This window comes from Diplotaxodon limnothrissa, linkage group LG6 (genome assembly GCF_057381915.1).
Source record: "Diplotaxodon limnothrissa isolate DT_005_m linkage group LG6, D_limnothrissa_male_GT1.1, whole genome shotgun sequence".
Taxonomy (NCBI): Eukaryota; Metazoa; Chordata; class Actinopteri; order Cichliformes; family Cichlidae; genus Diplotaxodon; species Diplotaxodon limnothrissa.
Window position 1 is genome coordinate 4,937,655 of NC_140601.1, and position 27,069 is coordinate 4,964,723.

General features: G+C 40.4%; 1 protein-coding gene across 3 annotated transcripts in view; it reads right to left on the reverse strand.

The window, feature by feature from the left end:
• LOC146629980 (voltage-gated delayed rectifier potassium channel KCNH1-like) overlaps positions 1-27,069 on the reverse strand; it is a 107,345-nt gene that overhangs the window by 68,232 nt on the left and 12,044 nt on the right. For all 3 annotated transcript variants that reach the window (XM_085355520.1, XM_085355519.1, XM_085355518.1), the window contains exons 5-6: positions 6,754-6,872; positions 6,002-6,394 (exon numbers count right to left, since the gene is read on the reverse strand). In XM_085355520.1, the coding sequence (XP_085211646.1) occupies positions 6,002-6,394; positions 6,754-6,872 (512 nt within the window). The remainder of the gene's footprint in view (positions 1-6,001; positions 6,395-6,753; positions 6,873-27,069) is intronic.

Consider the following 27,069-nt stretch of genomic DNA (forward strand, 5'->3'; position numbering starts at 1 on the left):
TCCTCCCTGGTGAATTTGATGTGTCTGTCCACCGAGTTAATGTGATCCGTGAATTGTGGTACGTCCTGATTTTCACCCAAGTGTCATCCACATACCTGAACCAATGACTTTGTGGTGTTCCAAGGTAGACAAAATAAAGACCTCTTTTTCACTTCTTCCATGTACAAAATTTGCCATGATGGGTGAAACTGGGAAACCCAAGGCACACCCATGTTTCTGCCTGTAGAACTGACCCTTGTATGTGAAATAGGTGGAATGAAGACACAGTTCCAAAAACAAACAGACTTTTTCAATGCGGAGAGTGGTCCTGTTGCTGAGGTTGGGATCATCCTGTAATCTCTTACGAACTACCTCCCTTCCGTGACTGGGATGCAAGTGAAGAGAGATGTAACATCGTACGAGACCATGGTTTCATGTGCCTCCATAATGACATCTCTCACCTTCTCAACAAAATCCAAGGGGTTCTGAATGTGGTGTTCAGAGCTGCCTACCAGCGGGTTGAGGACCAAAGCCAGAAAATAAGAGATGTTATAGGTAACCAAGTTGATCAAAGGAGCTTTCAAAGAAAAGCGTCTGGACTTCTTTAAGTTGCTTGAAGACCACTCCCACTAGGTTTAAATCTGGTACTCCCCACCATTTGACCTTAGAACTGAAGAAGCTTCTCGGATGAGAGGCGAAACGTCTTCAAGCAACTTAAAGAAGTCCAGACGCTTTTCTTTGCAAGCTCCTTTGACTACGATGACCTGGATGACTGAGAACCTTCACAGACATAACCAAGTTGATCATACAGACAATCGGTCTTAAAGGTGCATCCTATTTATGTATCTTCGGTAAACCATACAGACTTGGTGTAGATTCCTCTGGGTATAGCCTGTGGTATGAGGTCCGGTCAATAGCATTGTCCTGTTCTAACTGCTTCAGATGGTCTATCACCCTCCTCCTGTAGTCACTTCCGTGGTTTCGTTTCAGGGACTCATATGTACTTTCGTCACTAAGCAGTGACAAAATTTTCTCATGATAGTCTTTTTGGTTTAGCGAAACTGTACACCTACCTGTCTGTGCAGGTTCTCTGTCATCGTAGACTACAATGACCGTTCTCGGACTTCTTTAGGTTGCTTGAAGACGTTTCACCTCTCATCTGAGAAGCTGGGTGTAGGTCATAATCAGCCAAGGTTTTGGGTGAGCTCGTTGTGAAACCTAGCCCCACCCTATCATGTGATTTCCTGAGGTTAGAGGCCCAGGAGAGGGCATTAAGGCGTTTGGGAAGGGATCTCAGAACGGGCATTAAGGCGTTTGGGAAGGGATCTCAAAATTATAGATGGTGTCGTAAACCACCGTAAACCACTGCTCAAAGACATTCGCTCACAGTGGACATAAATGGCTTCTTTTAATCCTCTTTCAAACCATCTGTCTTCTCTGTCCGAAATATGTGTACATTGGCATCCTCAAAAGACTGACTCTTGTCCTTTAGATGCAGATGGACCGCCGAGTCTTGTCCCATGGAGGTGTCTCTTCTGTGTTGTGCCATGCGTTTATGAAGTAGCTGTTTGGTCTCTCCAATGTAGAGGTCTGGGCATTCCTCGCTACACTGTACAGCTTGTGTTTAGGAATTTTGTCTTTGGGATTAACCAGTTTTTGTCTGAGTGTGTTACGGGGTCTGAAGTACACTGGGATGTCGTGCTTGGAGAAGACTCTTCTTAGTGTTTCAGATACATCGGCTACATAGGGGATGACAATATTGTTGCGTTTTTCTTTCTTATCTTCCCTAGTGTCTGATCTTCTTTTCTGTGCCTCTTTGCTGACTTGATGAAAGCCCATCTAGGATAGCCGCATGTTTTAAGCGCTTCCTTTACATGTGTGTGCTCCTTCTTTTTCCCTTCAGGCTTAGAGGGAACATTCTCTGCCCGGTGATGTAGGGTCCTGATTATTCCAAGTTTGTGTTCCAGGGGGTGGTGGGAGTCAAAGAGGAGGCACTGGTCCGTGTGTGTGTGGGCTTCCGGTAAACTTCAATGTTGAGGGTTCCATTCTCTTCAGTCCAGAAAAGGCAAACAGTTATCCTTTGTGTCTTCCCTGGTGAACTTGATGTTTTTATCCACAACGTTAATGTGAGCAATGAAGGATTCCACTTCTCGTGTTTTGATTTTGACCCAGGTTTCATCTACATATCTGTACCAGTGGCTAGGTACTCTCCCTTTAAAAGAGCAAAGAGCATTTCTTGAGCAACCTGGAACTCCCGAGGTCAAAATGGGAGATGCTCCCAAGGGTGATGAAGAATGACCAAGCTAAGATCCTGTGGGACTTCCAGATACAGACAGACAAAATGGTGGTGGCTAACTAAGCAGACATAGTGGTGGTAGACAAACAGAAGAAGACGGCCGTAGTGATCGATGTAGTGGTTCCGAATGACAGCAACATCAGGAAGAAGGAACACGAGAAGCTCGAGAAATACCAAGGGCTCAGAGAAGAGCTCGCGAGGATGTGGAGGGTGAAGGTAACGGTGGTCCCAGTGGTAATCGGAGCACTAGGTGCAGTGACTCCCAAGCTAGGCGAGTGGCTCCAGCAGATCCCGGGAACAACATCGGCGATCTCTGTCCCGGAGATCTCTGTCCAGAAGAGCGCAGTCCTAGGAACAACTAAGATACTGCGCAGGACCCTCAAGCTCCCAGGCCTCTGGTAGAGGACCTGAGCTTGAAGGATTAACCGCCCACAGGTGCGAATGGGGAACTTTATACATATGCATGTATACTCCAAGATGAGGATACACGCATCCTGGACAGGGAGGAACAGTAATTTGAGCAAGGAGTCAAGGAGACCATTTACGTGAAGTGGGGAAAGACTATCTCTGAATTGAGGACGTTACATCTTTTACTATATTGCAATGCTGAGATTGCAGCCATTCCCCAACTCTCTGTGAATGGTACTCACGGCATGTCATGATCAGTGGTTGTTGATTAATAATCATGACAATGTGCATATTAATAATCAAGAAACTGACCTCACAGCCCATCAGTGGTGCTAGTTTCAGTAATCATACAAATGTACTCTCTATAAGGTTGGGGAAACTTGCATTCAGCTAAAACCGAAGAAGTCGCTTGGATAAGTAAGGAAACACTGAAAGTACTATGTCCAGATTAACAGAATCAACTCTTCTGAAAGTTAGCTAAAGTGTACTCTTGAGTAAGGACAGTATTTTATCCTGCGATGTTGTGGAAGAAGAGATGAATTGTCAATCTCCAGTAATGCCCCAAAGTTTCGATAGTGGCACCACTGCCATTTTTTTTATTTATTTACCTTACCTAAGGCTGAGGCTTATAGAGTTCTGTGCATTGTTCCTCTTCAATAAATGCCCAAATGTCAACAGAAGAAATGATTTTCTGAAACAGGGTGATACATCAGTATTTATGAATTCCTGTTCATATTTGAGATTTCTGTCTCGTCACTTTTCCCAGGTAAGCTCACAATACTTTTACACATCTTTCTTCTTCAATATAGTAAATATTTATGCTCAGTAGATGACTTTGAGTGGATGCGAATGAAGGCTAAGGTGATCCTTATAGGATAATAGCTTTTTGACCCTTTTACACTTCTGGCACACTTGCTGTTGGGGCTGTCTATGTTATGAGTTTTGGGGTTTTTGGTTCTTTATAGAGTTTTATTTATTTGAAAGAGGATTATGTATTGTTGGAATTGAGCTGTCAGCCATTTCCTAATGTTTATATGTCTATGTTTATTTTTTCCCTACACCTGGTAAAATTTCCTTTGATATTGTTATTTCAAGTCTAAAGTTTTGAGTTTCTGTTTTTTATATCCTTAGGTTAATCCAGCTGTGTGCTCCTATTCTGTTCCTTCAGCCTTTTCTATGTTTGTCTTTTATCTCTGTCAAGATTACCCACACTTTGGAACCAACCCACCTTTAGAAGATTCATCCCCAAAAACCTGATGATTTGAGATTCAAGTGATCCAGGTTTTGAAAATGACAAATATACACAGATTTAACGAAATTTTCTTGAAAATTATTTGATGTGCGGAACTAAAATTTCAGACGGTAAGTTTGCCCATATGGAAAAGATATATATAAATCTTATAAAGTTTGTATCTGTCTTGTGTGAAACTTGTATGAAAAGCATACAAGAGTGAAAAATTATATAATGAAACTTGTATGTTTTGGATACTTACTAAAACAATATATGAAAGTAATGAGAAAGTGGCCACTTTCATGAGTAAATCATGTAAGTTTTTACTATTTCTTTTCTATATGGGTGGGAATGACAGGGATGACTTCCCTATCAGTGGGGCCGAAGTTACTGAGGCTGTTAACTCCTTGGTGGCAGGGCCCCTGGGGTGGATGCAATAGACCCTGACTTCCAGATGGCCCTGGATGATGTAGGGCTGCCTTGGTTGACATGCCTCTACAATGTCGTGTGAAGAATTAGAATTAACTCCTCCAATATAGGGGCCATGGTTCTGAGCAGGAAAAAGGTTGCATGCCCAATCCACCTAAGGGAATAAGAAGTAAGGATGGGAATTCCTTGGAACTGTTAGCCCGCTTGCCTGTCAATTGTCAACAACGCAATGACAGGAATGAGGCATGATGTCTTCCACAGCAGCGGGACCCTCTGCATACTCAGACTCATCATGAACAGTTTATGCAGGACAATGACAAGATAATATGTGACATGGTCTTCAGAGTCTTCAAGGGCCTATAATGGACTTATGTGCCAAGTTCGGATGCGCAACTCCTGACTGTGTAGGAAGAGTTGGCTATCAAAAAATCAAAAATAGACACACAGAAATTTGATGCATTACAGAAACTAGTTCCTCACTACCAAAGATTATTTAAACTATAGTATTTAACATTGATGTCTTTCTGAAAGACACATATATGCAGGTCTCAAAAGAGTAACCAACTTGTTAGCTGTGTGTAAGCCTATGTTAAACTGGAAGTTTATAACTGTTACATTTTATATGTATATTTTCTGTTGAGAAGTTACTATGCATTAAATAAGCCCAAGTCCTCTGTGGAATTGGGTTCGTAGCAAACTGCTTGAGTAAATTAAAATTCAGGCCAGTTTGCAAAGACTTAAAAACACATGAAGTAAAAAATAAAGTGAGTCTCTGAGATGAAAAATCCATTGTAGCTGCACTCTCACATTAATGCTGAAAGAAAACACAAATAAAAGAATATGAGTTGGAAGCCGGCACTCTGTTCTACGAAAAGTCAAAATATAGCTGCTCCCATAGGCGTTTTCTCAGCAAAATTCTGTCATATCTCTTTTAGTCAAGGGACACCCAAATCATCACACTTCCACCTCTATGTTTGAGCTTTGATTCTACAAGCTGAAGTTTAAGGGCCTGTGCATAACATAGGAAACTTGTTATAAAGATAATACATTACATCTTGCTTTGTATACACTGTGCTTTCACGTGTCTTCTCTAGAAACTCCAGTTTCTCCCTCAATCAAAAATTAGACTAGGCTAAATACTTCCAGTCTTAACCCAAAGAATATTCAAATTCTAAAGAGTTCTATTTGCTGGTCAAACCCAAACATGACATAAATCAGCCAATTATATTTTTTTGGTTTCAAAGATTTGCATAACAAGAGCTCATTCTCAACAAATGTGATTTGAATTGCTAAAGGTTACAAATCACTTATAATCATTTAATACTGTTATGATTATGGAAAGTCTTAATCAACCAAATGCCTTTGGATTTGAATGGAGCTGAATAATAGATTCATTGATAATTAAACACAGTAGTTATTTTCAATCTAAAACATCATCAACATATGTCCCTAAAATATCCCCAAATTCCAAGAGACTCAGTTGCACTGAACAGCTTATTAAGTCTGCTCATCTTAGGTACTACACACTGATTAGTTTTAAATCTGGTCTGTGACAGGAACCCAGTGTTCAATCATGACTGCAACCTCATGACTGAACAAAGAGGATGTAAAAACATAGCATTCATCTTAAATAAATTATAATAAAAATCCCTACAAACCTCATCCACATTCTCAAAAGCGTTGATAACATCATAAGGCAAGCAGGACAAGAGGTCGATGACAAACCAGGTTTTGACATAGTTCATGCGAATTAGTTTGGGATCAGAGATAACCTCTCCAGCTGGACCAACAAACGTAGTGTGGAAATTGAGGACAATGTCCACGAGGAAGATGACATCCACAATGCTGTCCACCACCAGCCAGGTGACATTGTTCTGCTTGGTCTTAAACGAGACATTGTAGGGCACCATGATAGCAGTGTAGAATGTCAGGATGAGGATAACCCAGTCCCACGTGGTCTTGAAAAGGCAGTAGTGGAGAATGATGTGTGGTGGTGTCTTTGGGGTTTCCTGTTTGTACTGAGGCAAGATATCTGAACCCAGCTGGAGAACCTGCAAAACACACACACACACACACACACACACACACACACACACACACACACACACACACACACACACACACACACACACACACACACACACACACAAAATGAGCTCATAATCCTCTATCTTGGCTGATGTGTGACAAAAGATGTTTCTACAACTCTTTTTACTCCTGGGTTCCCTGTTTGGTTTTCTGTATTAATGTGTGTCCTTTGTGTGGCCTGCCCTCCTGCTACTGTGCCTGGCACACATTCTCATAATCACCTCCTCAACCCTTGCAGTACCCCATCCCAGTGTTTTTTTTTTGTTTGTTTGTTTTTTCATTAGGGAGAAAAAAGACCTTACTGTAGGGGAAATGGTGTTACCTCTGCCAGGCGTGAATGTTTATGAACATTCTCTCCTTTATGGACAGCTGGGGCAAGCTGCTGAAGAACTCCTCGACTGCTGGTTAGTGCACGAGTCAAACGAGCAAATTTACCCCACCCTGTCAAGGAGATAACACAACAGCATGAAGACACTGAAAACTTATCTTAACATTAAACATGATGAATGACTAAAACACTGCTGGATTTTGAAGCAACTAATGTTTAACCCAGTTAGCCATAGTAGGCTAGTTTTGTTGGTTTGGTTCTTTCCTTTTTTTAAACAATTTTAAATATTCCAACCATTTAATGTTAAAGACGGATAGCTTTCCATGACAGCAAACCGTAGTGGTATGACCCAAAGTATAGGAACATCAGAGAGATACTCCCATACAGCTTATGACAAAATTTAATCCGAAGTGATTGATGGCCCTAATCACGACCTTTTGACCTCCCCCCTCCCCCCCGGAAGTGTGTAATGAGCGTGACGAATTGCATCCGGAGAAGGGAGGGGGGAAACCTCCGGAAGCGCGCCATCTGTTGTTGGGAAAAAAAAGTTTTTAGAGGGAGGGAGTGCAGCGGGGGAGGAGAATAAAAAAGCAGAGAGGTGGAGTCCGTCACAATTTCTAAGGCACAGACGCAAGATGGATTTCCTTCTGCAGCCCAGCAGCGTTCCTGTGTCCGATGAGATCTGCTCTCCCAAAGAAGAAGGCTTTGAATATGACATATTCAAATACAGCATATTTACTATGGAAGGCCTCGATCCGGACCTTATGACCCTACCGGAAATACTCCGGAAGTGTCTAGTCATTTTCAGACCTGATGCGTCATGTTCCATAAACATGAGGGGAGGGGTATGGTTCCTGAAGCACAGCGGTGATGCAGCAGCTGATTCTGTGCTGTATAGAGAGACAGAGCGGCAGTTAGTTTTCTGCAAACTCATAGTTTGAATTCTGTTTCGATATTATGACAATTTTCTCTGTTTTTTACAATAGCGGGTGCAATTTTACTTTCTTAAGCTGCACCGGCGTTTGTAATGGGAATAAAGAGTGACTTCCTGTAGAGATTTCAATAGTATTTTATTTTCCTATAATACAGACGCAGTAAAAAAAACCTTTAAGATACACCATAGCTTGTGATGAAAAGAAGAACTTTCTATCCGCTTGTAACCTACAGGCTGCCTACCCTATATGTGTAAAAAACGAATAAATATTCCTTAGTGAATACTACTTTTCCTTTTGAGAGACTGAAAAACAAACCATAATTGCCGTGACAGGCGATCTTGTTTCACACACACACACACACACACACACACACACACACACACACACACACACACACACACACACACACCCACCGCGAGCCAAGGAGGAGTGAGACGGCGGAAGAGTTTTTTTCTTCAATACTTTTACAATAGGTTTTCTCAATAGATAGAAAATGATGACGCTGAGGAGTCAACAGCCGATATTATCATTGCTTGTAACCCGGTAAATAATTTCGTACATCTCCCAATAAAATAAGTCTTAGTGGAAAAAAGCTCATTTTCGAATAAGTTTATTAAAGCACCCCCCCTCTGTGGAAAAGAGTCAACCATGAGGCGAGTTTTGTCAACAGCAATTGTCCATTTGGTAAAACAAATATCCGCCTCAAAGTCGTATTTTACCGTTGCAGAATGTGGAAAACAGACGGCGTTCGCAAGAAGGCAATCAAAAAAAAAAAAAAAAAAAGGAAATTTGGTACCTCCAACTTTCCCGACTGCGCGCGCGCACACACACACACACACACACACACACACACACACACACCGCGGGTCAAGGAGGAGTGAGACGGCGGAAGAGTTTTTTTCTTCATTACTTTTACAATGGGTTTTCTCAATAGATAGAAAATGATGACGCTGAGGAGTCAACATCCGATATTATCATTGCTTGTAACCCGGTAAATAATTTCGTACATCTCCCCATAAAACAAGTCTTAGTGGAAAAAAGCTCATATTCGAATAAGTTTATTCCCCTCTGTGGGAAAGAGTTTTTTTCTCAGAGTCAACCATGAGGCGAGTTTTGTCAACAGCAAGAACAACTGTTGCCCATAAAGTAAAACAAATATCCGCCTCTAAGTCGTATTTTACCGTTGCAGAATGTGGAAAACAGACAGCCCTCACAGGAGGCACCATAGTTAAAATATTTAAATTTCAACTAAATTTGTAGTAATGATCGGATTTCCTCACTTATCTACACCACACTCCTTGTCCTTGATTTCTTATCGTTTCTTATCGTTCCTCTGTCCCTTAATAGAAACCACATATATAGAAACTATCCTCCCTTTCAGTTGTCTTTTGCACTTCCATATCGCAAAGCAGTTACTGTAGGTTATTTTCTGCTTATGCATTAATGTAATTAATTAACTTATTTATCCTTAAGTAAGGTAATGACTTGAGTTCTAATGCTTTTTGTCTCTTGAGTTAGCTGTCAATGTGGGATTTTTTTCCCCTTTTGTCCAGTTAAAGCTGCCTTTCATTCTTCAACACAGCTTAAACTCTAATAGGTAAGCTTTCTTGTAATTTCTTAGTTCTGCAGGCTTCTTGAAAGACATCCGAGACTCTTCTTTGGATGCTGGCTGCCTTTTGTTTTGTTTTCTGTCAAGATGATCCCACACTGCTTCGATTATCTTGAGGTTCGAACCCTGGAGAGATCAATCCATGACTGATGCGTTGTTTCATCCAGGCATACTTTGACTACATTGGCAGTATGTTTGCGATCATTGTCGTACTGAAAAATGAAGTTGAAGCCAATCAGACACTACGTGGTATTACATGGTCGATCAAAATCTGGTGGAACTTTTCTACATTCATAATTTGATTAATTTGGATAAGAGCTCCAACAACACTGGCTGAAATCCAGCCTCAAAGCACGGTAGAGTATCCACGCTGTGTTAAAGACGGCTATAGACATTCACTGTTGTATCTCTCTTCGGACCTCTTCCATGCATATTTCAAATTTGGATTCATTACTCCATAAGACATATTACAGCTGATTTCTTTTTCCAGTCAATTTCTTGTGTAATTTGGCACACCTCAGCCTTATTTTTCTCTGTTCTCCTTCCTTAAGAATGGCTTATTAACAGCCACCCTTCCAACTCAGATAACTTTTGATGAGGTTTCATGAAATGTTTACAGCACTTGAGTTACTCGCCACGGCCATCCTAAATGCTAAACTTTAATTCTAAATTACGTAATTAACGTTAACCAGAAAAAACAAGCCAAAGTCGAAATGTTGCTGAGCTGACCTGTGGTATGCTATGTCTTCTAAAGCACGTATAATGTAAACAGAACTGGTCTTTGCACAGAAGCCTGTGGAGCTTCATAATTAACCTCAGTGTGTGAAGAGGACTCTCCATTTAATAATAGCTGTAATAAAATGTTCTGGCCGACGGTGTTAAACGCTGCACTTGGGTCTAGCAGGGAAGATTTCAACTTTTCAATATGAATGAAGGCTGCAAACTGATTAGATTAATGTCTGATGATCTTTTCCGTGCTTCTTCAAGTTTGTAACACCAAACATATTAAAGGATGATGTAAGGCTCACAGGAAGAGTTTAATTAGACACACATTTACTATTTTTCTTTATACTCTTTCTTTCTTGACATGTTTAATATGATTACTATCAGAGGAGAAAATGAACCTTGTGTAGTCTAAAAACTTTTTTATTTAATCAAACTGTAATGTTGTTGAACTCTGACGGACGTGTCTTTTAATCTTGTCAACAAATTCTTAATCATCTAAATCTGCCATTTATCATCTTGTAAAATGTTCCCTCTGCTTCTGTTGCACATCTCCCCCCCGACACTCTCTGCTTCACCAGCCCTGTGCAGCTGGTCCAACCCCTGCCTGCCTCGTTTGGATCTCGTTTGAAAAACACACACACTCACGAGACAAAATAAAAACAGACTGCTCAAAGCAAAAGCAGAGCCCTCACAGCTGGTAGTACAAACACAGTGACAACATGCGTATTAGATACCCTCAGTGCCAAAAGCATAAATATGAAAAAAATGTGATCACCAAGAATATCCTAAAAATGGCATTGAGGTGCGTGTTACAGTAAAGAAAAAAAAAAGTAGCCAAATTTTCATCGGAAAATGTTGAATTTTAGTAAAAACAATGCTCTGTAGTTTGATACTGTCGTTACAGACAAAGCAGATGTTTAAAGCCTTTGGACGCACATTTGAAACGCACTCATTCTCCTTATCAGCTGGAAACATTAAAGCCGTAAAATGACTTTTTCAAACGGATAAAAACTATTGAACAGCAGCAATGTTGAGCCTGTTCCAAAATTTGAATGTACATGTGTTGAAGGTGCGGGTCTTGTTGAATTATTAAACATACTTTCTTTAATTTTTTGAGCCACAAAAACAACAACTTTTAATTTTCTTCTGCTTGAGTATCGGCCTCGGGTAGCTCTACTTATCATTGCTCAGTCAGTTGTCTGTTTGTGCTACTTTTTTTCAAGGAGCAGTGGATTATTGGTAAGGGTGACTTTATGTGTTTAGTTACTTAAGTGGAAGTACTGTGGAAAGTTTTACCTTACATACATAGATCTACCAGTACAGCTTCTGAGGTATCTGTTTACAAAATGTTATAATCTATTCAAAGGTTCTTTGCAATTTTACATTGATAAACATTATCCTTAACACATTTGGCCCACATAAAGTACTATGGCCATCACACGGTCATTTAGAATTGTTTAAATAACTCGTGTCTTAAGTCCTTCCATCAAACAGAAAATTTAAAAAAAAAAAAACATGGTTCACTTTTACATCACAAAATGTTAGAAATATAAGCCGTTCATAACAACCTGAAAGGTTGGGAGTTTAAAATGCAAACCGATGGAAGCAGAAGTAGAAGACTATAATGTCTCAGAGCACACGGTGTCTATTAATGTGTAGACATGTATAAATAAGAGCTTAATAAAGATGCTTAATTTCTTAAGAAATAAACAGGTGGAGTGATCTTTATCAAAAGTGGATGTTGCATCTGTGGCTAAACCACTGTACCCAAAAAAACTTTAAAAATCTACTGTGTGTGAGGCTGTGTAAGTAAAGCTTGCCCTTCACACCTGCGTGTAATAAACCATTTGTTGGGGGTTGTGGATTTGGCACCTCAGCATTGTGAAAGTGGGGAAACATGTTTCTGGCTGTGCATAAGATTCCTCCTTACAACTTAGAATCTCAGTTCTAAATGAAATTCAGATGTTTTTTTAAGTATGGCTAATGTATTATTTGACTTCTAAGGCACGCACACACACACACACACACACACACACACACACACACACACACACACACACACACACACACACAAGAACAACACAGAGAAGAAGAAGAGGGGGTCGTTTTACTACACATCATAAAAACGCAATCATTCATCTTCCAACTGTATCTTTCTGTTCTGGCTTTAGAATCATAGGTTGTTTACTGAGCCGTACTTTGGGAGTCATACTGTTGTGATACTGAGGAGAAAAGGGTAAGGTTTGATAGACTAAACCATTACACACACAAAACTTGAATAACCTAAAGAGTGTGTGAGACTGCTAGCTGTGTTGTTCAGCATTAAACTCATCTACAAATGTGTTAGTAAAGAGCGACTTGTACTTCTGTCCCATTAAGCAACGGTTTAACAAATTTCACTGCAAACTATAAAAGGAATCTGGATTTATATAGAACATAGTAGTGATGGATTAAGTGCAGGAAACACTAGTATAAGGTGTCTATTGAACAAATCTCCTTCAGCGTTCAAAATGACCAAAGTGAGGCCTACAGGCGTTTCTCTCGATTGGTTGTGTTCAGGGAAAAAGCAGCTAAATACACTGAGACTGCTCCACATTGTTAGCGAGTTAACTCTGGATATCTGTAGGTTTTGTCAAACTTGGAGTGAACAAAAGCAGAAAAACAGTAAAAGATGCAGACAGTGAAAGTCTGGTTTATTTCATGAACACAATGAAACATTTTACAGTCCACAGAGCAAAGTAGCACACATGATAAATAGATACACATAACATGAGAAGTAAAACTCGTCGTCTTACCACATGTTATATTCTGTAAACTTAAAATAACCACAGAAATTAGAGTTTAGTGTTTTAAGTCATCTATTAAAAAACATGAGTCAACATTACTGAAGTGACGCTTTAACGATGCGTCTTATCACCGTGTTTATGATGATAAAACATGTTCTCTCGTTAGTAGATGTCTGCGCTGTCACTTGTCATGAAAATGTCCAGAGCCAGGGTTCCTCTTTAATTACCATTGATCATTAATAGGGTCACAAAAGATTTGTCACATTATCCCCATAAACAAAATTGCTTTTATAGAAATCATTGTGATACAAATATTTAGATTCTTGATTCACAATGTGCACGAACTCAAAATCTTTAGAGGTTCATATTTATAAAGTATCGCAAATAATACATTTATACCATTGTATGAGCTACACTTCTTGTAAAAAACTGATTGAAAAAAGCTCCTGTCGTGACCTTCCTTCTGTGAGGACACACACACACAGAGAGAGAGAGGGGGAAGATCATTAGGATTGGAGGCGTTTTTGGATTTTCACTTATTGTTGGCTTTACAGTCACATAAAATTCATTCCAATTTTTTTGCCTTTGCTTCAATTAAGGTGTTTCTTTAAATCTACAGCAGCTTCCTTTTCAAAAAGTTTACTGACATAGTAAGGAAGTAGCTAGGGAACTCAGTAAGTATGAGCAACAACAGCTTAGGGACTGTTTCTACAATAAAGAGGAATTCATCATCATCCGCAGTTCATCATCAAAAAAAAAAAAAAAAAGTGCCATTAAAAACAATTCAGCAGATCCTCAAAGTATGGATACAATCTGTTTTCAGCTGTAGAGGTACGCTTCACGTACTTATCAACATGCAGTTTAGAGGCTTGCATTAGAGTGCTTTGGTACTTGGGCCTCTTTTATTTAGCACGGTTATACCATTGTGTATTTAGCTATATAAATATGCTCAAGAGTCTATTGTATGTTTGTCATGCAATTAAAAATTCAAAAATATAATTTTTAAATCAGTAACTTTGCAAATTTAGAGGAAATGTTTTTGGATAACAAATGTGTCACATTTTCAACAGGGTTTGAATAATCAGCGTTAACACAGAGACATTTATGCGCTGGGTATAACAGACATCCTTACCTTGGAGCAGAGAAACACGGTGTATTGTTGCTTTTCTCTATTGTATAAGCAGCGCCCGACTGTCAGAAACGCTCTGTGTGGGTAGCAAAGTCGGATCCAACGCACATCCAGGAATCCGTGTGAAAGAAAGGTCTCGCTGCAGCTAGGCTCTCAGGATAGTCAGGCTTTTATTTATATTTGCATTCTGGTGCGTTAAAGCAGCCTCTGTGTCCCGCTTGGATCCTCATTCCGAAAATTCAGATATTTAAATAAAATGGTGAATTGGCTAGTGATGAGGAGCCACTTAGATCCGTAAAATGAGGTTTGATTAAATTAAACTCTTATGAACAGCTATGAACTCTACCTCTCTGCTGATGTGTTCCAAACAAGCAATGTTTTCTACACGTCCAAACTGTGTGCTAACTACCTCACACCGCTGTGTCTGGGATCCGAAAAAATAAAAAGTTAAAGCGCTATACCTTGGGGGGAATTGTGAAGTGCTGAGGAAACTACTGTGTGTCTGATGGGGTGTTTTTATATAGGTGGACTTGGTTTCAGTTGGCCTCTGACATGATAAGATAAAATAAAGGAAACTGATTGTAATGGAACTACAGTGCTGGGATGCTCTTGATAAGGCAGCCTCTTTTATTGTTTTATGACTTGTTTTGCTGACTGTTGAGGGCCTAACTGTAACCAACTCTGTCTAACTGTTGCAGAGTTAAGAATCTGTAGTTTTTAGAAGTAACACAAGAAAAGTTTATTTCTAAAGGAATACCTGTTGTTTGTGGTGCTCTATTTAAAACTATTAGTGTCATGAACCGAAGTTCAGCGCACAAGCTGGACCCAGAAGCAGAGCCAACACACACAGGAGTACGAGAAAATAAACTTTATTTTAACTGAAGGTGTCCCGGGAGGGTAGAAGGAAAACACGCGTGAAACTCGAGAAACCAAGGACCGGGAGATGAGTCGCGCAGGAACGCCGAAAACGGGACTGTGGGAGGCTGCAACAGAAAAAGGACAAGAATTATTGGGGCGCGGGGAAATAGCAGCATACGTGGGGGAAGCGTATGAGTCTTACGGTGACAGCGGGGCCGTGGGAGCCGGAGGGAGGGGTGAGGGTCCGCGCTAAATTTGCAAAGTTACTGATTTAAAAATTATATTTTTGAATTTTTAATTGCATGACAAACATACAATAGACTCTTGAGCATATTTATATAGCTAAATACACAATGGTATAACCGTGCTAAATAAAAGAGGCCCAAGTACCAAAGCACTCTAATGCAAGCCTCTAAACTGCATGTTGATAAGTACGTGAAGCGTACCTCTACAGCTGAAAACAGATTGTATCCATACTTTGAGGATCTGCTGAATTGTTTTTAATGGCACTTTTTTTTTTTTTTTTTGATGAACTGCGGATGATGATGAATTCCTCTTTATTGTAGAAACAGTCCCTAAGCTGTTGTTGCTCATACTTACTGAGTTCCCTAGCTACTTCCTTACTATGTCAGTAAACTTTTTGAAAAGGAAGCTGCTGTAGATTTAAAGAAACACCTTAATTGAAGCAAAGGCAAAAAAATTGGAATGAATTTTATGTGACTGTAAAGCCAACAATAAGTGAAAATCCAAAAACGCCTCCAATCCTAATGATCTTCCCCCTCTCTCTCTCTGTGTGTGTGTGTCCTCACAGAAGGAAGGTCACGACAGGAGCTTTTTTCAATCAGTTTTTTACAAGAAGTGTAGCTCATACAATGGTATAAATGTATTATTTGCGATACTTTATAAATATGAACCTCTAAAGATTTTGAGTTCGTGCACATTGTGAATCAAGAATCTAAATATTTGTATCACAATGATTTCTATAAAAGCAATTTTGTTTATGGGGATAATGTGACAAATCTTTTGTGACCCTATTAATGATCAATGGTAATTAAAGAGGAACCCTGGCTCTGGACATTTTCATGACAAGTGACAGCGCAGACAACTACTAACGAGAGAACATGTTTTATCATCATAAACACGGTGATAAGACGCATCGTTAAAGCGTCACTTCAGTAATGTTGACTCATGTTTTTTAATAGATGACTTAAAACACTAAACTCTAATTTCTGTGGTTATTTTAAGTTTACAGAATATAACATGTGGTAAGACGACGAGTTTTACTTCTCATGTTATGTGTATCTATTTATCATGTGTGCTACTTTGCTCTGTGGACTGTAAAATGTTTCATTGTGTTCATGAAATAAACCAGACTTTCACTGTCTGCATCTTTTACTGTTTTTCTGCTTTTGTTCACTCCAAGTTTGACAAAACCTACAGATATCCAGAGTTAACTCGCTAACAATGTGGAGCAGTCTCAGTGTATTTAGCTGCTTTTTCCCTGAACACAACCAATCGAGAGAAACGCCTGTAGGCCTCACTTTGGTCATTTTGAACGCTGAAGGAGATTTGTTCAATAGACACCTTATACTAGTGTTTCCTGCACTTAATCCATCACTACTATGTTCTATATAAATCCAGATTCCTTTTATAGTTTGCAGTGAAATTTGTTAAACCGTTGCTTAATGGGACAGAAGTACAAGTCGCTCTTTACTAACACATTTGTAGATGAGTTTAATGCTGAACAACACAGCTAGCAGTCTCACACACTCTTTAGGTTATTCAAGTTTTGTGTGTGTAATGGTTTAGTCTATCAAACCTTACCCTTTTCTCCTCAGTATCACAACAGTATGACTCCCAAAGTACGGCTCAGTAAACAACCTATGATTCTAAAGCCAGAACAGAAAGATACAGTTGGAAGATGAATGATTGCGTTTTTATGATGTGTAGTAAAACGACCCCCTCTTCTTCTTCTCTGTGTTGTTCTTGTGTGTGTGTGTGTGTGTGTGTGTGTGTGTGTGTGTGTGTGTGTGTGTGTGTGCGTGCCTTAGAAGTCAAATAATACATTAGCCATACTTAAAAAAACATCTGAATTTCATTTAGAACTGAGATTCTAAGTTGTAAGGAGGAATCTTATGCACAGCCAGAAACATGTTTCCCCACTTTCACAATGCTGAGGTGCCAAATCCACAACCCCCAACAAATGGTTTATTACACGCAGGTGTGAAGGGCAAGCTTTACTTACACAGCCTCACACACAGTAGATTTTTAAAGTTTTTTTGGGTACAGTGGTTTAGCCACAGATGCAACATCCACTTTTGATAAAGATCACTCCACCTGTTTATTTCTTAAGAAATTAAGCATCTTTATTAAGCTCTTATTTATACATGTCTACACATTAATAGACACCGTGTGCTCTGAGACATTATAGTCTTCTACTTCTGCTTCCATCGGTTTGCATTTTAAACTCCCAGCCTTTCAGGTTGTTATGAACGGCTTATATTTCTAACATTTTGTGATGTAAAAGTGAACCATGTTTTTTTTTTTTGTTTTTTTTTTTTAATTTTCTGTTTGATGGAAGGACTTAAGACACGAGTTATTTAAACAATTCTAAATGACCGTGTGATGGCCATAGTACTTTATGTGGGCCAAATGTGTTAAGGATAATGTTTATCAATGTAAAATTGCAAAGAACCTTTGAATAGATTATAACATTTTGTAAACAGATACCTCAGAAGCTGTACTGGTAGATCTATGTATGTAAGGTAAAACTTTCCACAGTACTTCCACTTAAGTAACTAAACACATAAAGTCACCCTTACCAATAATCCACTGCTCCTTGAAAAAAAGTAGCACAAACAGACAACTGACTGAGCAATGATAAGTAGAGCTACCCGAGGCCGATACTCAAGCAGAAGAAAATTAAAAGTTGTTGTTTTTGTGGCTCAAAAAATTAAAGAAAGTATGTTTAATAATTCAACAAGACCCGCACCTTCAACACATGTACATTCAAATTTTGGAACAGGCTCAACATTGCTGCTGTTCAATAGTTTTTATCCGTTTGAAAAAGTCATTTTACGGCTTTAATGTTTCCAGCTGATAAGGAGAATGAGTGCGTTTCAAATGTGCGTCCAAAGGCTTTAAACATCTGCTTTGTCTGTAACGACAGTATCAAACTACAGAGCATTGTTTTTACTAAAATTCAACATTTTCCGATGAAAATTTGGCTACTTTTTTTTTTCTTTACTGTAACACGCACCTCAATGCCATTTTTAGGATATTCTTGGTGATCACATTTTTTTCATATTTATGCTTTTGGCACTGAGGGTATCTAATACGCATGTTGTCACTGTGTTTGTACTACCAGCTGTGAGGGCTCTGCTTTTGCTTTGAGCAGTCTGTTTTTATTTTGTCTCGTGAGTGTGTGTGTTTTTCAAACGAGATCCTCGTCAGTTTGATTTTGTTACCATAAACTTTGTGTGAAGTTCACAACAGAGGTAAAGAGATTTAAACACCCCAGTTTAAGGAGGCAGGCAGGGGTTGGACCAGCTGCACAGGGCTGGTGAAGCAGAGAGTGTCCGGGGAGATGTGCAACAGAAGCAGAGGGAACATTTTACAAGATGATAAATGGCAGATTTAGATGATTAAGGATTTGTTGACAAGATTAAAAGACACGTCCGTCAGAGTTCAACAACATTACAGTTTGATTAAATAAAAAAGTTTTTAGACTACACAAGGTTCATTTTCTCCTCTGATAGTAATCATATTAAACATGTCAAGAAAGAAAGAGTATAAAGAAAAATAGTAAATGTGTGTCTAATTAAACTCTTCCTGTGAGCCTTACATCATCCTTTAATATGTTTGGTGTTACAAACTTGAAGAAGCACGGAAAAGATCATCAGACATTAATCTAATCAGTTTTCAGCCTTCATTCATATTGAAAAGTTGAAATCTTCCCTGCTAGACCCAAGTGCAGCGTTTAACACCGTCGGCCATAACATTTTATTACAGCTATTATTAAATGGAGAGTCCTCTTCACACACTGAGGTTAATTATGAAGCTCCACAGGCTTCTGTGCAAAGACCAGTTCTGTTTACATTATACGTGCTTTAGAAGACATAGCATACCACAGGTCAGCTCAGCAACATTTCGACTTTGGCTTGTTTTTTCTGGTTAACGTTAATTACGTAATTTAGAATTAAAGTTTAGCATTTAGGATGGCCGTGGCGAGTAACTCAAGTGCTGTAAACATTTCATGAAACCTCATCAAAAGTTATCTGAGTTGGAAGGGTGGCTGTTAATAAGCCATTCTTAAGGAAGGAGAACAGAGAAAAATAAGGCTGAGGTGTGCCAAATTACACAAGAAATTGACTGGAAAAAGAAATCAGCTGTAATATGTCTTATGGAGTAATGAATCCAAATTTGAAATATGCATGGAAGAGGTCCGAAGAGAGATACAACAGTGAATGTCTATAGCCGTCTTTAACACAGCGTGGATACTCTACCGTGCTTTGAGGCTGGATTTCAGCCAGTGTTGTTGGAGCTCTTATCCAAATTAATCAAATTATGAATGTAGAAAAGTTCCACCAGATTTTGATCGACCATGTAATACCACGTAGTGTCTGATTGGCTTCAACTTCATTTTTCAGTACGACAATGATCGCAAACATACTGCCAATGTAGTCAAAGTATGCCTGGATGAAACAACGCATCAGTCATGGATTGATCTCTCCAGGGTTCGAACCTCAAGATAATCGAAGCAGTGTGGGATCATCTTGACAGAAAACAAAACAAAAGGCAGCCAGCATCCAAAGAAGAGTCTCGGATGTCTTTCAAGAAGCCTGCAGAACTAAGAAATTACAAGAAAGCTTACCTATTAGAGTTTAAGCTGTGTTGAAGAATGAAAGGCAGCTTTAACTGGACAAAAGGGGAAAAAAATCCCACATTGACAGCTAACTCAAGAGACAAAAAGCATTAGAACTCAAGTCATTACCTTACTTAAGGATAAATAAGTTAATTAATTACATTAATGCATAAGCAGAAAATAACCTACAGTAACTGCTTTGCGATATGGAAGTGCAAAAGACAACTGAAAGGGAGGATAGTTTCTATATATGTGGTTTCTATTAAGGGACAGAGGAACGATAAGAAACGATAAGAAATCAAGGACAAGGAGTGTGGTGTAGATAAGTGAGGAAATCCGATCATTACTACAAATTTAGTTGAAATTTAAATATTTTAACTATGGTGCCTCCTGTGAGGGCTGTCTGTTTTCCACATTCTGCAACGGTAAAATACGACTTAGAGGCGGATATTTGTTTTACTTTATGGGCAACAGTTGTTCTTGCTGTTGACAAAACTCGCCTCATGGTTGACTCTGAGAAAAAAACTCTTTCCCACAGAGGGGAATAAACTTATTCGAATATGAGCTTTTTTCCACTAAGACTTGTTTTATGGGGAGATGTACGAAATTATTTACCGGGTTACAAGCAATGATAATATCGGATGTTGACTCCTCAGCGTCATCATTTTCTATCTATTGAGAAAACCCATTGTAAAAGTAATGAAGAAAAAAACTCTTCCGCCGTCTCACTCCTCCTTGACCCGCGGTGTGTGTGTGTGTGTGTGTGTGTGTGTGTGTGTGTGTGTGTGCGCGCGCGCAGTCGGGAAAGTTGGAGGTACCAAATTTCCTTTTTTTTTTTTTTTTTTGATTGCCTTCTTGCGAACGCCGTCTGTTTTCCACATTCTGCAACGGTAAAATACGACTTTGAGGCGGATATTTGTTTTACCAAATGGACAATTGCTGTTGACAAAACTCGCCTCATGGTTGACTCTTTTCCACAGAGAGGGGGTGCTTTAATAAACTTATTCGAAAATGAGCTTTTTTCCACTAAGACTTATTTTATTGGGAGATGTACGAAATTATTTACCGGGTTACAAGCAATGATAATATCGGATGTTGACTCCTCAGCGTCATCATTTTCTATCTATTGAGAAAACCCATTGTAAAAGTATTGAAGAAAAAAACTCTTCCGCCGTCTCACTCCTCCTTGGCCCGCGGTGTGTGTGTGTGTGTGTGTGTGTGTGTGTGTGTGTGTGTGTGTGTGAAACAAGATCGCCTGTCACGGCAATTATGGTTTGTTTTTCAGTCTCTCAAAAGGAAAAGTAGTATTCACTAAGGAATATTTATTCGTTTTTTACACATATAGGGTAGGCAGCCTGTAGGTTACAAGCGGATAGAAAGTTCTTCTTTTCATCACAAGCTATGGTGTATCTTAAAGGTTTTTTTTACTGCGTCTGTATTATAGGAAAATAAAATACTATTGAAATCTCTACAGGAAGTCACTCTTTATTCCCATTACAAACGCCGGTGCAGCTTAAGAAAGTAAAATTACACCCGCTATTGTAAAAAACAGAGAAAATTGTCATAATATCGAAACAGAATTCAAACTATGAGTTTGCAGAAAACTAACTGCCGCTCTGTCTCTCTATACAGCACAGAATCAGCTGCTGCATCACCGCTGTGCTTCAGGAACCATACCCCTCCCCTCATGTTTATGGAACATGACGCATCAGGTCTGAAAATGACTAGACACTTCCGGAGTATTTCCGGTAGGGTCATAAGGTCCGGATCGAGGCCTTCCATAGTAAATATGCTGTATTTGAATATGTCATATTCAAAGCCTTCTTCTTTGGGAGAGCAGATCTCATCGGACACAGGAACGCTGCTGGGCTGCAGAAGGAAATCCATCTTGCGTCTGTGCCTTAGAAATTGTGACGGACTCCACCTCTCTGCTTTTTTATTCTCCTCCCCCGCTGCACTCCCTCCCTCTAAAAACTTTTTTTTCCCAACAACAGATGGCGCGCTTCCGGAGGTTTCCCCCCTCCCTTCTCAGGATGCAATTCGACACGCTTAGCAACAGATGGCGCGCTTCCGGGGTTCACCCCCCCTTCTCCGGATGCAATTCGTCACGCTCATTACACACTTCCGGGGGGGAGGGGGGAGGTCAAAAGGTCGTGATTACGGCCATCAATCACTTCGGATTAAATTTTGTCATAAGCTGTATGGGAGTATCTCTCTAACATCAACTGATAGGTATATGAATGGTCAGAATGGTTCATTTGTTATTGAAGGGCAAGATCAGAGAGGCTAAAGACAATTACAAGAGAAAGCTGGTTTGGAAACTCCAGCAGAACAGCATGAGAAAGGTGTGGAAGGCAATCACTGGATTCGGGCCAATTAACAGGAGGAGCTGAGGGCGGTGAGGACAGAGCTAATGAGCTGTATGTGTTTTTCAACAGATTCATCACTGCAATGAATGATCACCACCCTTCTGACTTGCCTCTAGTCAGCGTGTAATACACAGCTACACCACTATTTCTCGCTCTCTTACCACCTGGCACCATTGCCCCTTGTAATAGTTCTGACACCCCTCCCCCATCTATCACTTTCACTCATGCCCGGGTTCAGAGACTAATGAGAAGACTCCACTCAAGAAAATCTGCTGGTCCAGATGGGGTGAGTCCCTGTGTCTTCAAGACCAGCACTCGGACTCCACAAAGCTGGGTCTTCAAGACCCAGCTTTGTGGAGTCCTTCATAAACTGTTCATGATGAGTCTGAGTATGCAGAGGGTCCCACTGCTGTGGAAGACATCATGCCTCATTCCTGTGCCAAAGACGCACAGGGAATGAGACACACTGGGGTCCCAGTGGCCCCCAGGATTTCAGACCTGTGGCACTAACTTCCCATGTCATGAAGACACTGGAAAGACTTATCCTTGACCAGCTCTGACCTATTGTCAGGCCACATCAGGATCCCCTTCAGTTTGCTTACCAGCTACAAGTACAGTGGGGCAAAAAAGTATTTAGTCAGCCACCGATTGTGCAAGTTCCCCCACTTAAAATGATGACAGAGGTCAGTAATTTGCACCAGAGGTACACTTCAACTGTGAGAGACAGAATGTGAAAAAAAAATCCATGAATCCACATGGTAGGATTTGTAAAGAATTTATTCGTAAATTAGGGTGGAAAATAAGTATTCGGTCACCTCAAACAAGGAAAATCTCTGGCTCTCACTCGTTACCTGTATGAATGGCACCTGTTTGAACTCATCATCTGTATAAAAGACACCTGTCCACAGCCTCAAACAGTCAGACTCCAAACTCCGCCATGGCCAAGACCAAAGAGCTTTCGAAGGACACCAGGAAAAGTATTGTAGACCTGCACCAGACTGGGAAGAGTGAATCTACAATAGGCAAGCAGCTTGGTGTGAAAAAATCAACTGTGGGAGCAATCATCAGAAAATGGAAGACATACAAGACCACTGATAATCTCCCTCGATCTGGGGCTCCACGCAAGATCTCATCCCGTGGGGTCAAAATGATCATGAGAACGGTGAGCAAAGATCCCAGAACCACACGGGGGGACCTGGTGAATGACCTGCAGAGAGCTGGGACCAAAGTAACAAAGGTCACCATCAGTAACACACTACAACGGCAGGGAATCAAATCCCGCAGTGCCAGACGTGTTCCGCTGCTGAAGCCAGTGCATGTCCAGGCCCGTCTGAAGTTTGCCAGAGAGCACATGGATGATACAGCAGAGGATTGGGAGAATGTCATGTGGTCAGATGAAACCAAAGTAGAACTTTTTGGTATAAACTCAACTTGTCGTGTTTGGAGGAAGAAGAATACTGAGTTGCATCCCAAGAACACCATACCTACTGTGAAGCATGGGGGTGGAAACATCATGCTATGGGGCTGTTTTTCTGCCAAGGGGACAGGACGACTGATCCGTGTTAAGGACAGAATGAATGGGGCCATGTATCGTGAGATTTTGAGCCAAAACCTCCTTCCATCAGTGAGAACTTTGAAGATGAAACGAGGCTGGGTCTTCCAACATGACAATGATCCAAAACACACCGCCCGGGCAACAAAGGAGTGGCTCCGTAAGAAGCATTTGAAAGTCCTGGAGTGGCCTAGCCAGTCTCCAGACCTCAACCCCATAGAAAATCTGTGGCGGGAGTTGAAAGTCCGTGTTGCTCGGCGACAGCCCCAAAACATCACTGCTCTCGAGAAGATCTGCATGGAGGAATGGGCCAAAATACCAGCTACTGTGTGTGCAAACCTGGTAAAGACCTATAGTAAACGTTTGACCTCTGTTATTGCCAACAAAGGTTATGTTACAAAGTACTGAGTTGTATTTTTGTTATTGACCAAATACTTATTTTCCACCCTGATTTACGGATAAATTCTTTACAAATCCTACCATGTGGATTCATGGATTTTTTTTCACATTCTGTCTCTCACAGTTGAAGTGTACCTCTGGTGCAAATTACTGACCTCTGTCATCATTTTAGGTGGGGGAACTTGCACAATCGGTGGCTGACTAAATACTTTTTTGCCCCACTGTACCTGGGAATCCCACAGGCAAATGGGAACCATAAAGAGGCTGCTAGAAAAACTGAACCCAACAAATACCTGCAGGGTCAGGGAAGTCCTGAGGTGTCAACTGAATCGGAGAACCACATTCGGGCTATCAACAACTACGACCTGCTTGTGATCACATACCCTTCTGCAATAATAAGCTGGTCAAAGGAGGTAGAGGACACTGACATCAAGACAAGGAAGCTCCTGACCATGCATAGAGAGTTTCACCCCAAGTCCAGCACCCTGAGACTGTACACTAAGTGGAAGAAAGGAGGCCGGGGACTACTGAGTGTCAGTACCACAGTATAGGATGAGACAACAAACATTCATGAGTACATCAGAAAAATGGCCAGGACCAACTGCATGCTCAGTGAATACCTCAGGCAGCAGAAACCCAAGAAAGAGGAGGAACCATCATGGAAGGACAGATGCCTTCACGGTATGTGCCACCAGCAGATAGAGGAAGTGGCTGACATCCATAAATCCTACCAGTGGCTGGACAAAGCTGGACTGACAGATAACACAGAGGCACTAATCATGGCACCACAGAAACCAGCTCTGAGCACAAGATCCGTAGAGGCTGGGGTCTATCACACCGGGCAAGACCCCAGGTGCAGGCTGTGTAAAGATACCCCTTAGACAATCTAGCACATAACAGCAGGGTGCAAGATGCTAGCAGGCAGGGCATACATAGAACGCTATAACCAAGTGGCCGGCATAGTATATAGAAACATCTGTGCCGAATATGGCTTGGAAGTCCCGAGGTCAAAATGGGTGGTTGAGAATGACCTAGCTAAGATCCTGGGGACTTCCACAGACAGACAAAATGGCGATGGCTAACCAAACAGACATAGTAGTAGTGGAGAAGCAGAGGAAAATGGCCGTAGTGATAGATTAGGGGGGTCAGCAACCTTTAAGACCCAAAGAGCCATTTGGGAAAACACTGGGAGCCACAAATACGTTTTGAGATCTAAAATGAAGATAACACTGTATATACTGTTTTTTACCTTTATGCTTTGTGTGAACAACTAAGGTGTGTTACTTATGAAATCCATGAAGTGCTACAGAGAAAATTACATTTTATTTATGTAATTAACACATTTTGAACTCTTAAAGAAATATAACAAAAGGAAAGACGCTGAACTAAAATGATCCAGCAAACAAAAACTGTTGTGAGAAAGAAAGTCTCGATAAATGCACGGCGTTTCGGCGGGTATACCGGCTTCCGCGAGTGTGACGCTTATTTTGAGTGATGAAAAAATAATAAAATATAATTTTATTTTTATATTTCAATATCACAATAATCTTCCAATTTAGAACTACAAGGTAAAAAAGAACTAACATAAATAAAATACACTTCAGCTGAATACTTCTAATTTATTTTCCCAAACCACGAGGAGCCGCACTATAACGACTAAAGAGCCGCACGCCGACCCCTGTGATAGATGTAGCGAAACCGAATGACAGCAACATCAGGAAAAAGGAAGTTGGAGAAGTTCCAATGACTCAGAGAAGAGCTTGAGAAGATATGGAGGGTGAAGGTAACAGTGGTCCCAGTGATAATCGGAGCACTCGGTGCAGTGACTCCCATGTTAGGTGAGTGGCTCCAGCAGATCCCAGGAACAACATCCGAGATCTGTCCAGAAGAGCGCAGTCCTAAGAACAGCAAAGACACTGTGCAGCACCCTAAAGCTCCCAGGCCTCTTGCAGAGGACCTGAGCTTGAAGGATAAAGACCATCCACAGGGGGGAGAGGTGAATTTTATATATATGCATGTATACTCCAAGATGAGGATACACGCATCCTGGACAGAGAGGAACAGTAATTTGAGCAAGGAGTCAAGGAGGCCATTTACGTGAAGTGGGGAAAGACTATCTCTGAATTGAGGACGTTACATCTTTTACTATATTGCAATGCTGAGATTGCAGCCATTCCCCAACTCTCTGTGAATGGTACTCACGGCATGTCATGATCAGTGGTTGTTGATTAATAATCATGACAATGTGCATATTAATAATCAAGAAACTGACCTCACAGCCCATCGTTCGTCAGTGGTGCTAGTTTCAGTAATCATACAAATGTACTCTCTATAAGGTTGGGGAAACTTGCATTCAGCTAAAACTGAAGAAGTTGCTTGGATAAGTAAGGAAACACTGAAAATACTATGTCCAGATTAACAGAATCAACTCTTCTGAAAGTTAGCTAAAGTGTACTCTTGAGTAAGGACAGTATTTTATCCTGCGATGTTGTGGAAGAAGAGATGAATTGTCAATCTCCAGTAATGCCCCAAAGTTTCGATAGTGGCACCACTGCCATTTTTTTTATTTATTTACCTTACCTAAGGCTGAGGCTTATAGAGTTCTGTGCATTGTTCCTCTTCAATAAATGCCCAAATGTCAACAGAAGAAATGATTTTCTGAAACAGGGTGATACATCAGTATTTATGAATTCCTGTTCATATTTGAGATTTCTGTCTCGTCACTTTTCCCAAGTAAGCTCACAATACTTTTACACATCTTTCTTCTTCAATATAGTAAATATTTATGCTCAGTGGATGACTTTGAGTGGATGCGAATGAAGGCTAAGGTGATCCTTATAGGATAATAGCTTTTTGACCCTTTTACACTTCTGGCACACTTGCTGTTGGGGCTGTCTATGTTATGAGTTTTGGGGTTTTTGGTTCTTTCTAGAGTTTTATTTATTTGAAAGAGGATTATGTATTGTTGGAATTGAGCTGTCAGCCATTTCCTAATGTTTATATATCTATGTTTATTTTTTCCCTACACCTGGTAAAATTTCCTTTGATATTGTTATTTCAAGTCTATAGTTTTGAGTTTCTGT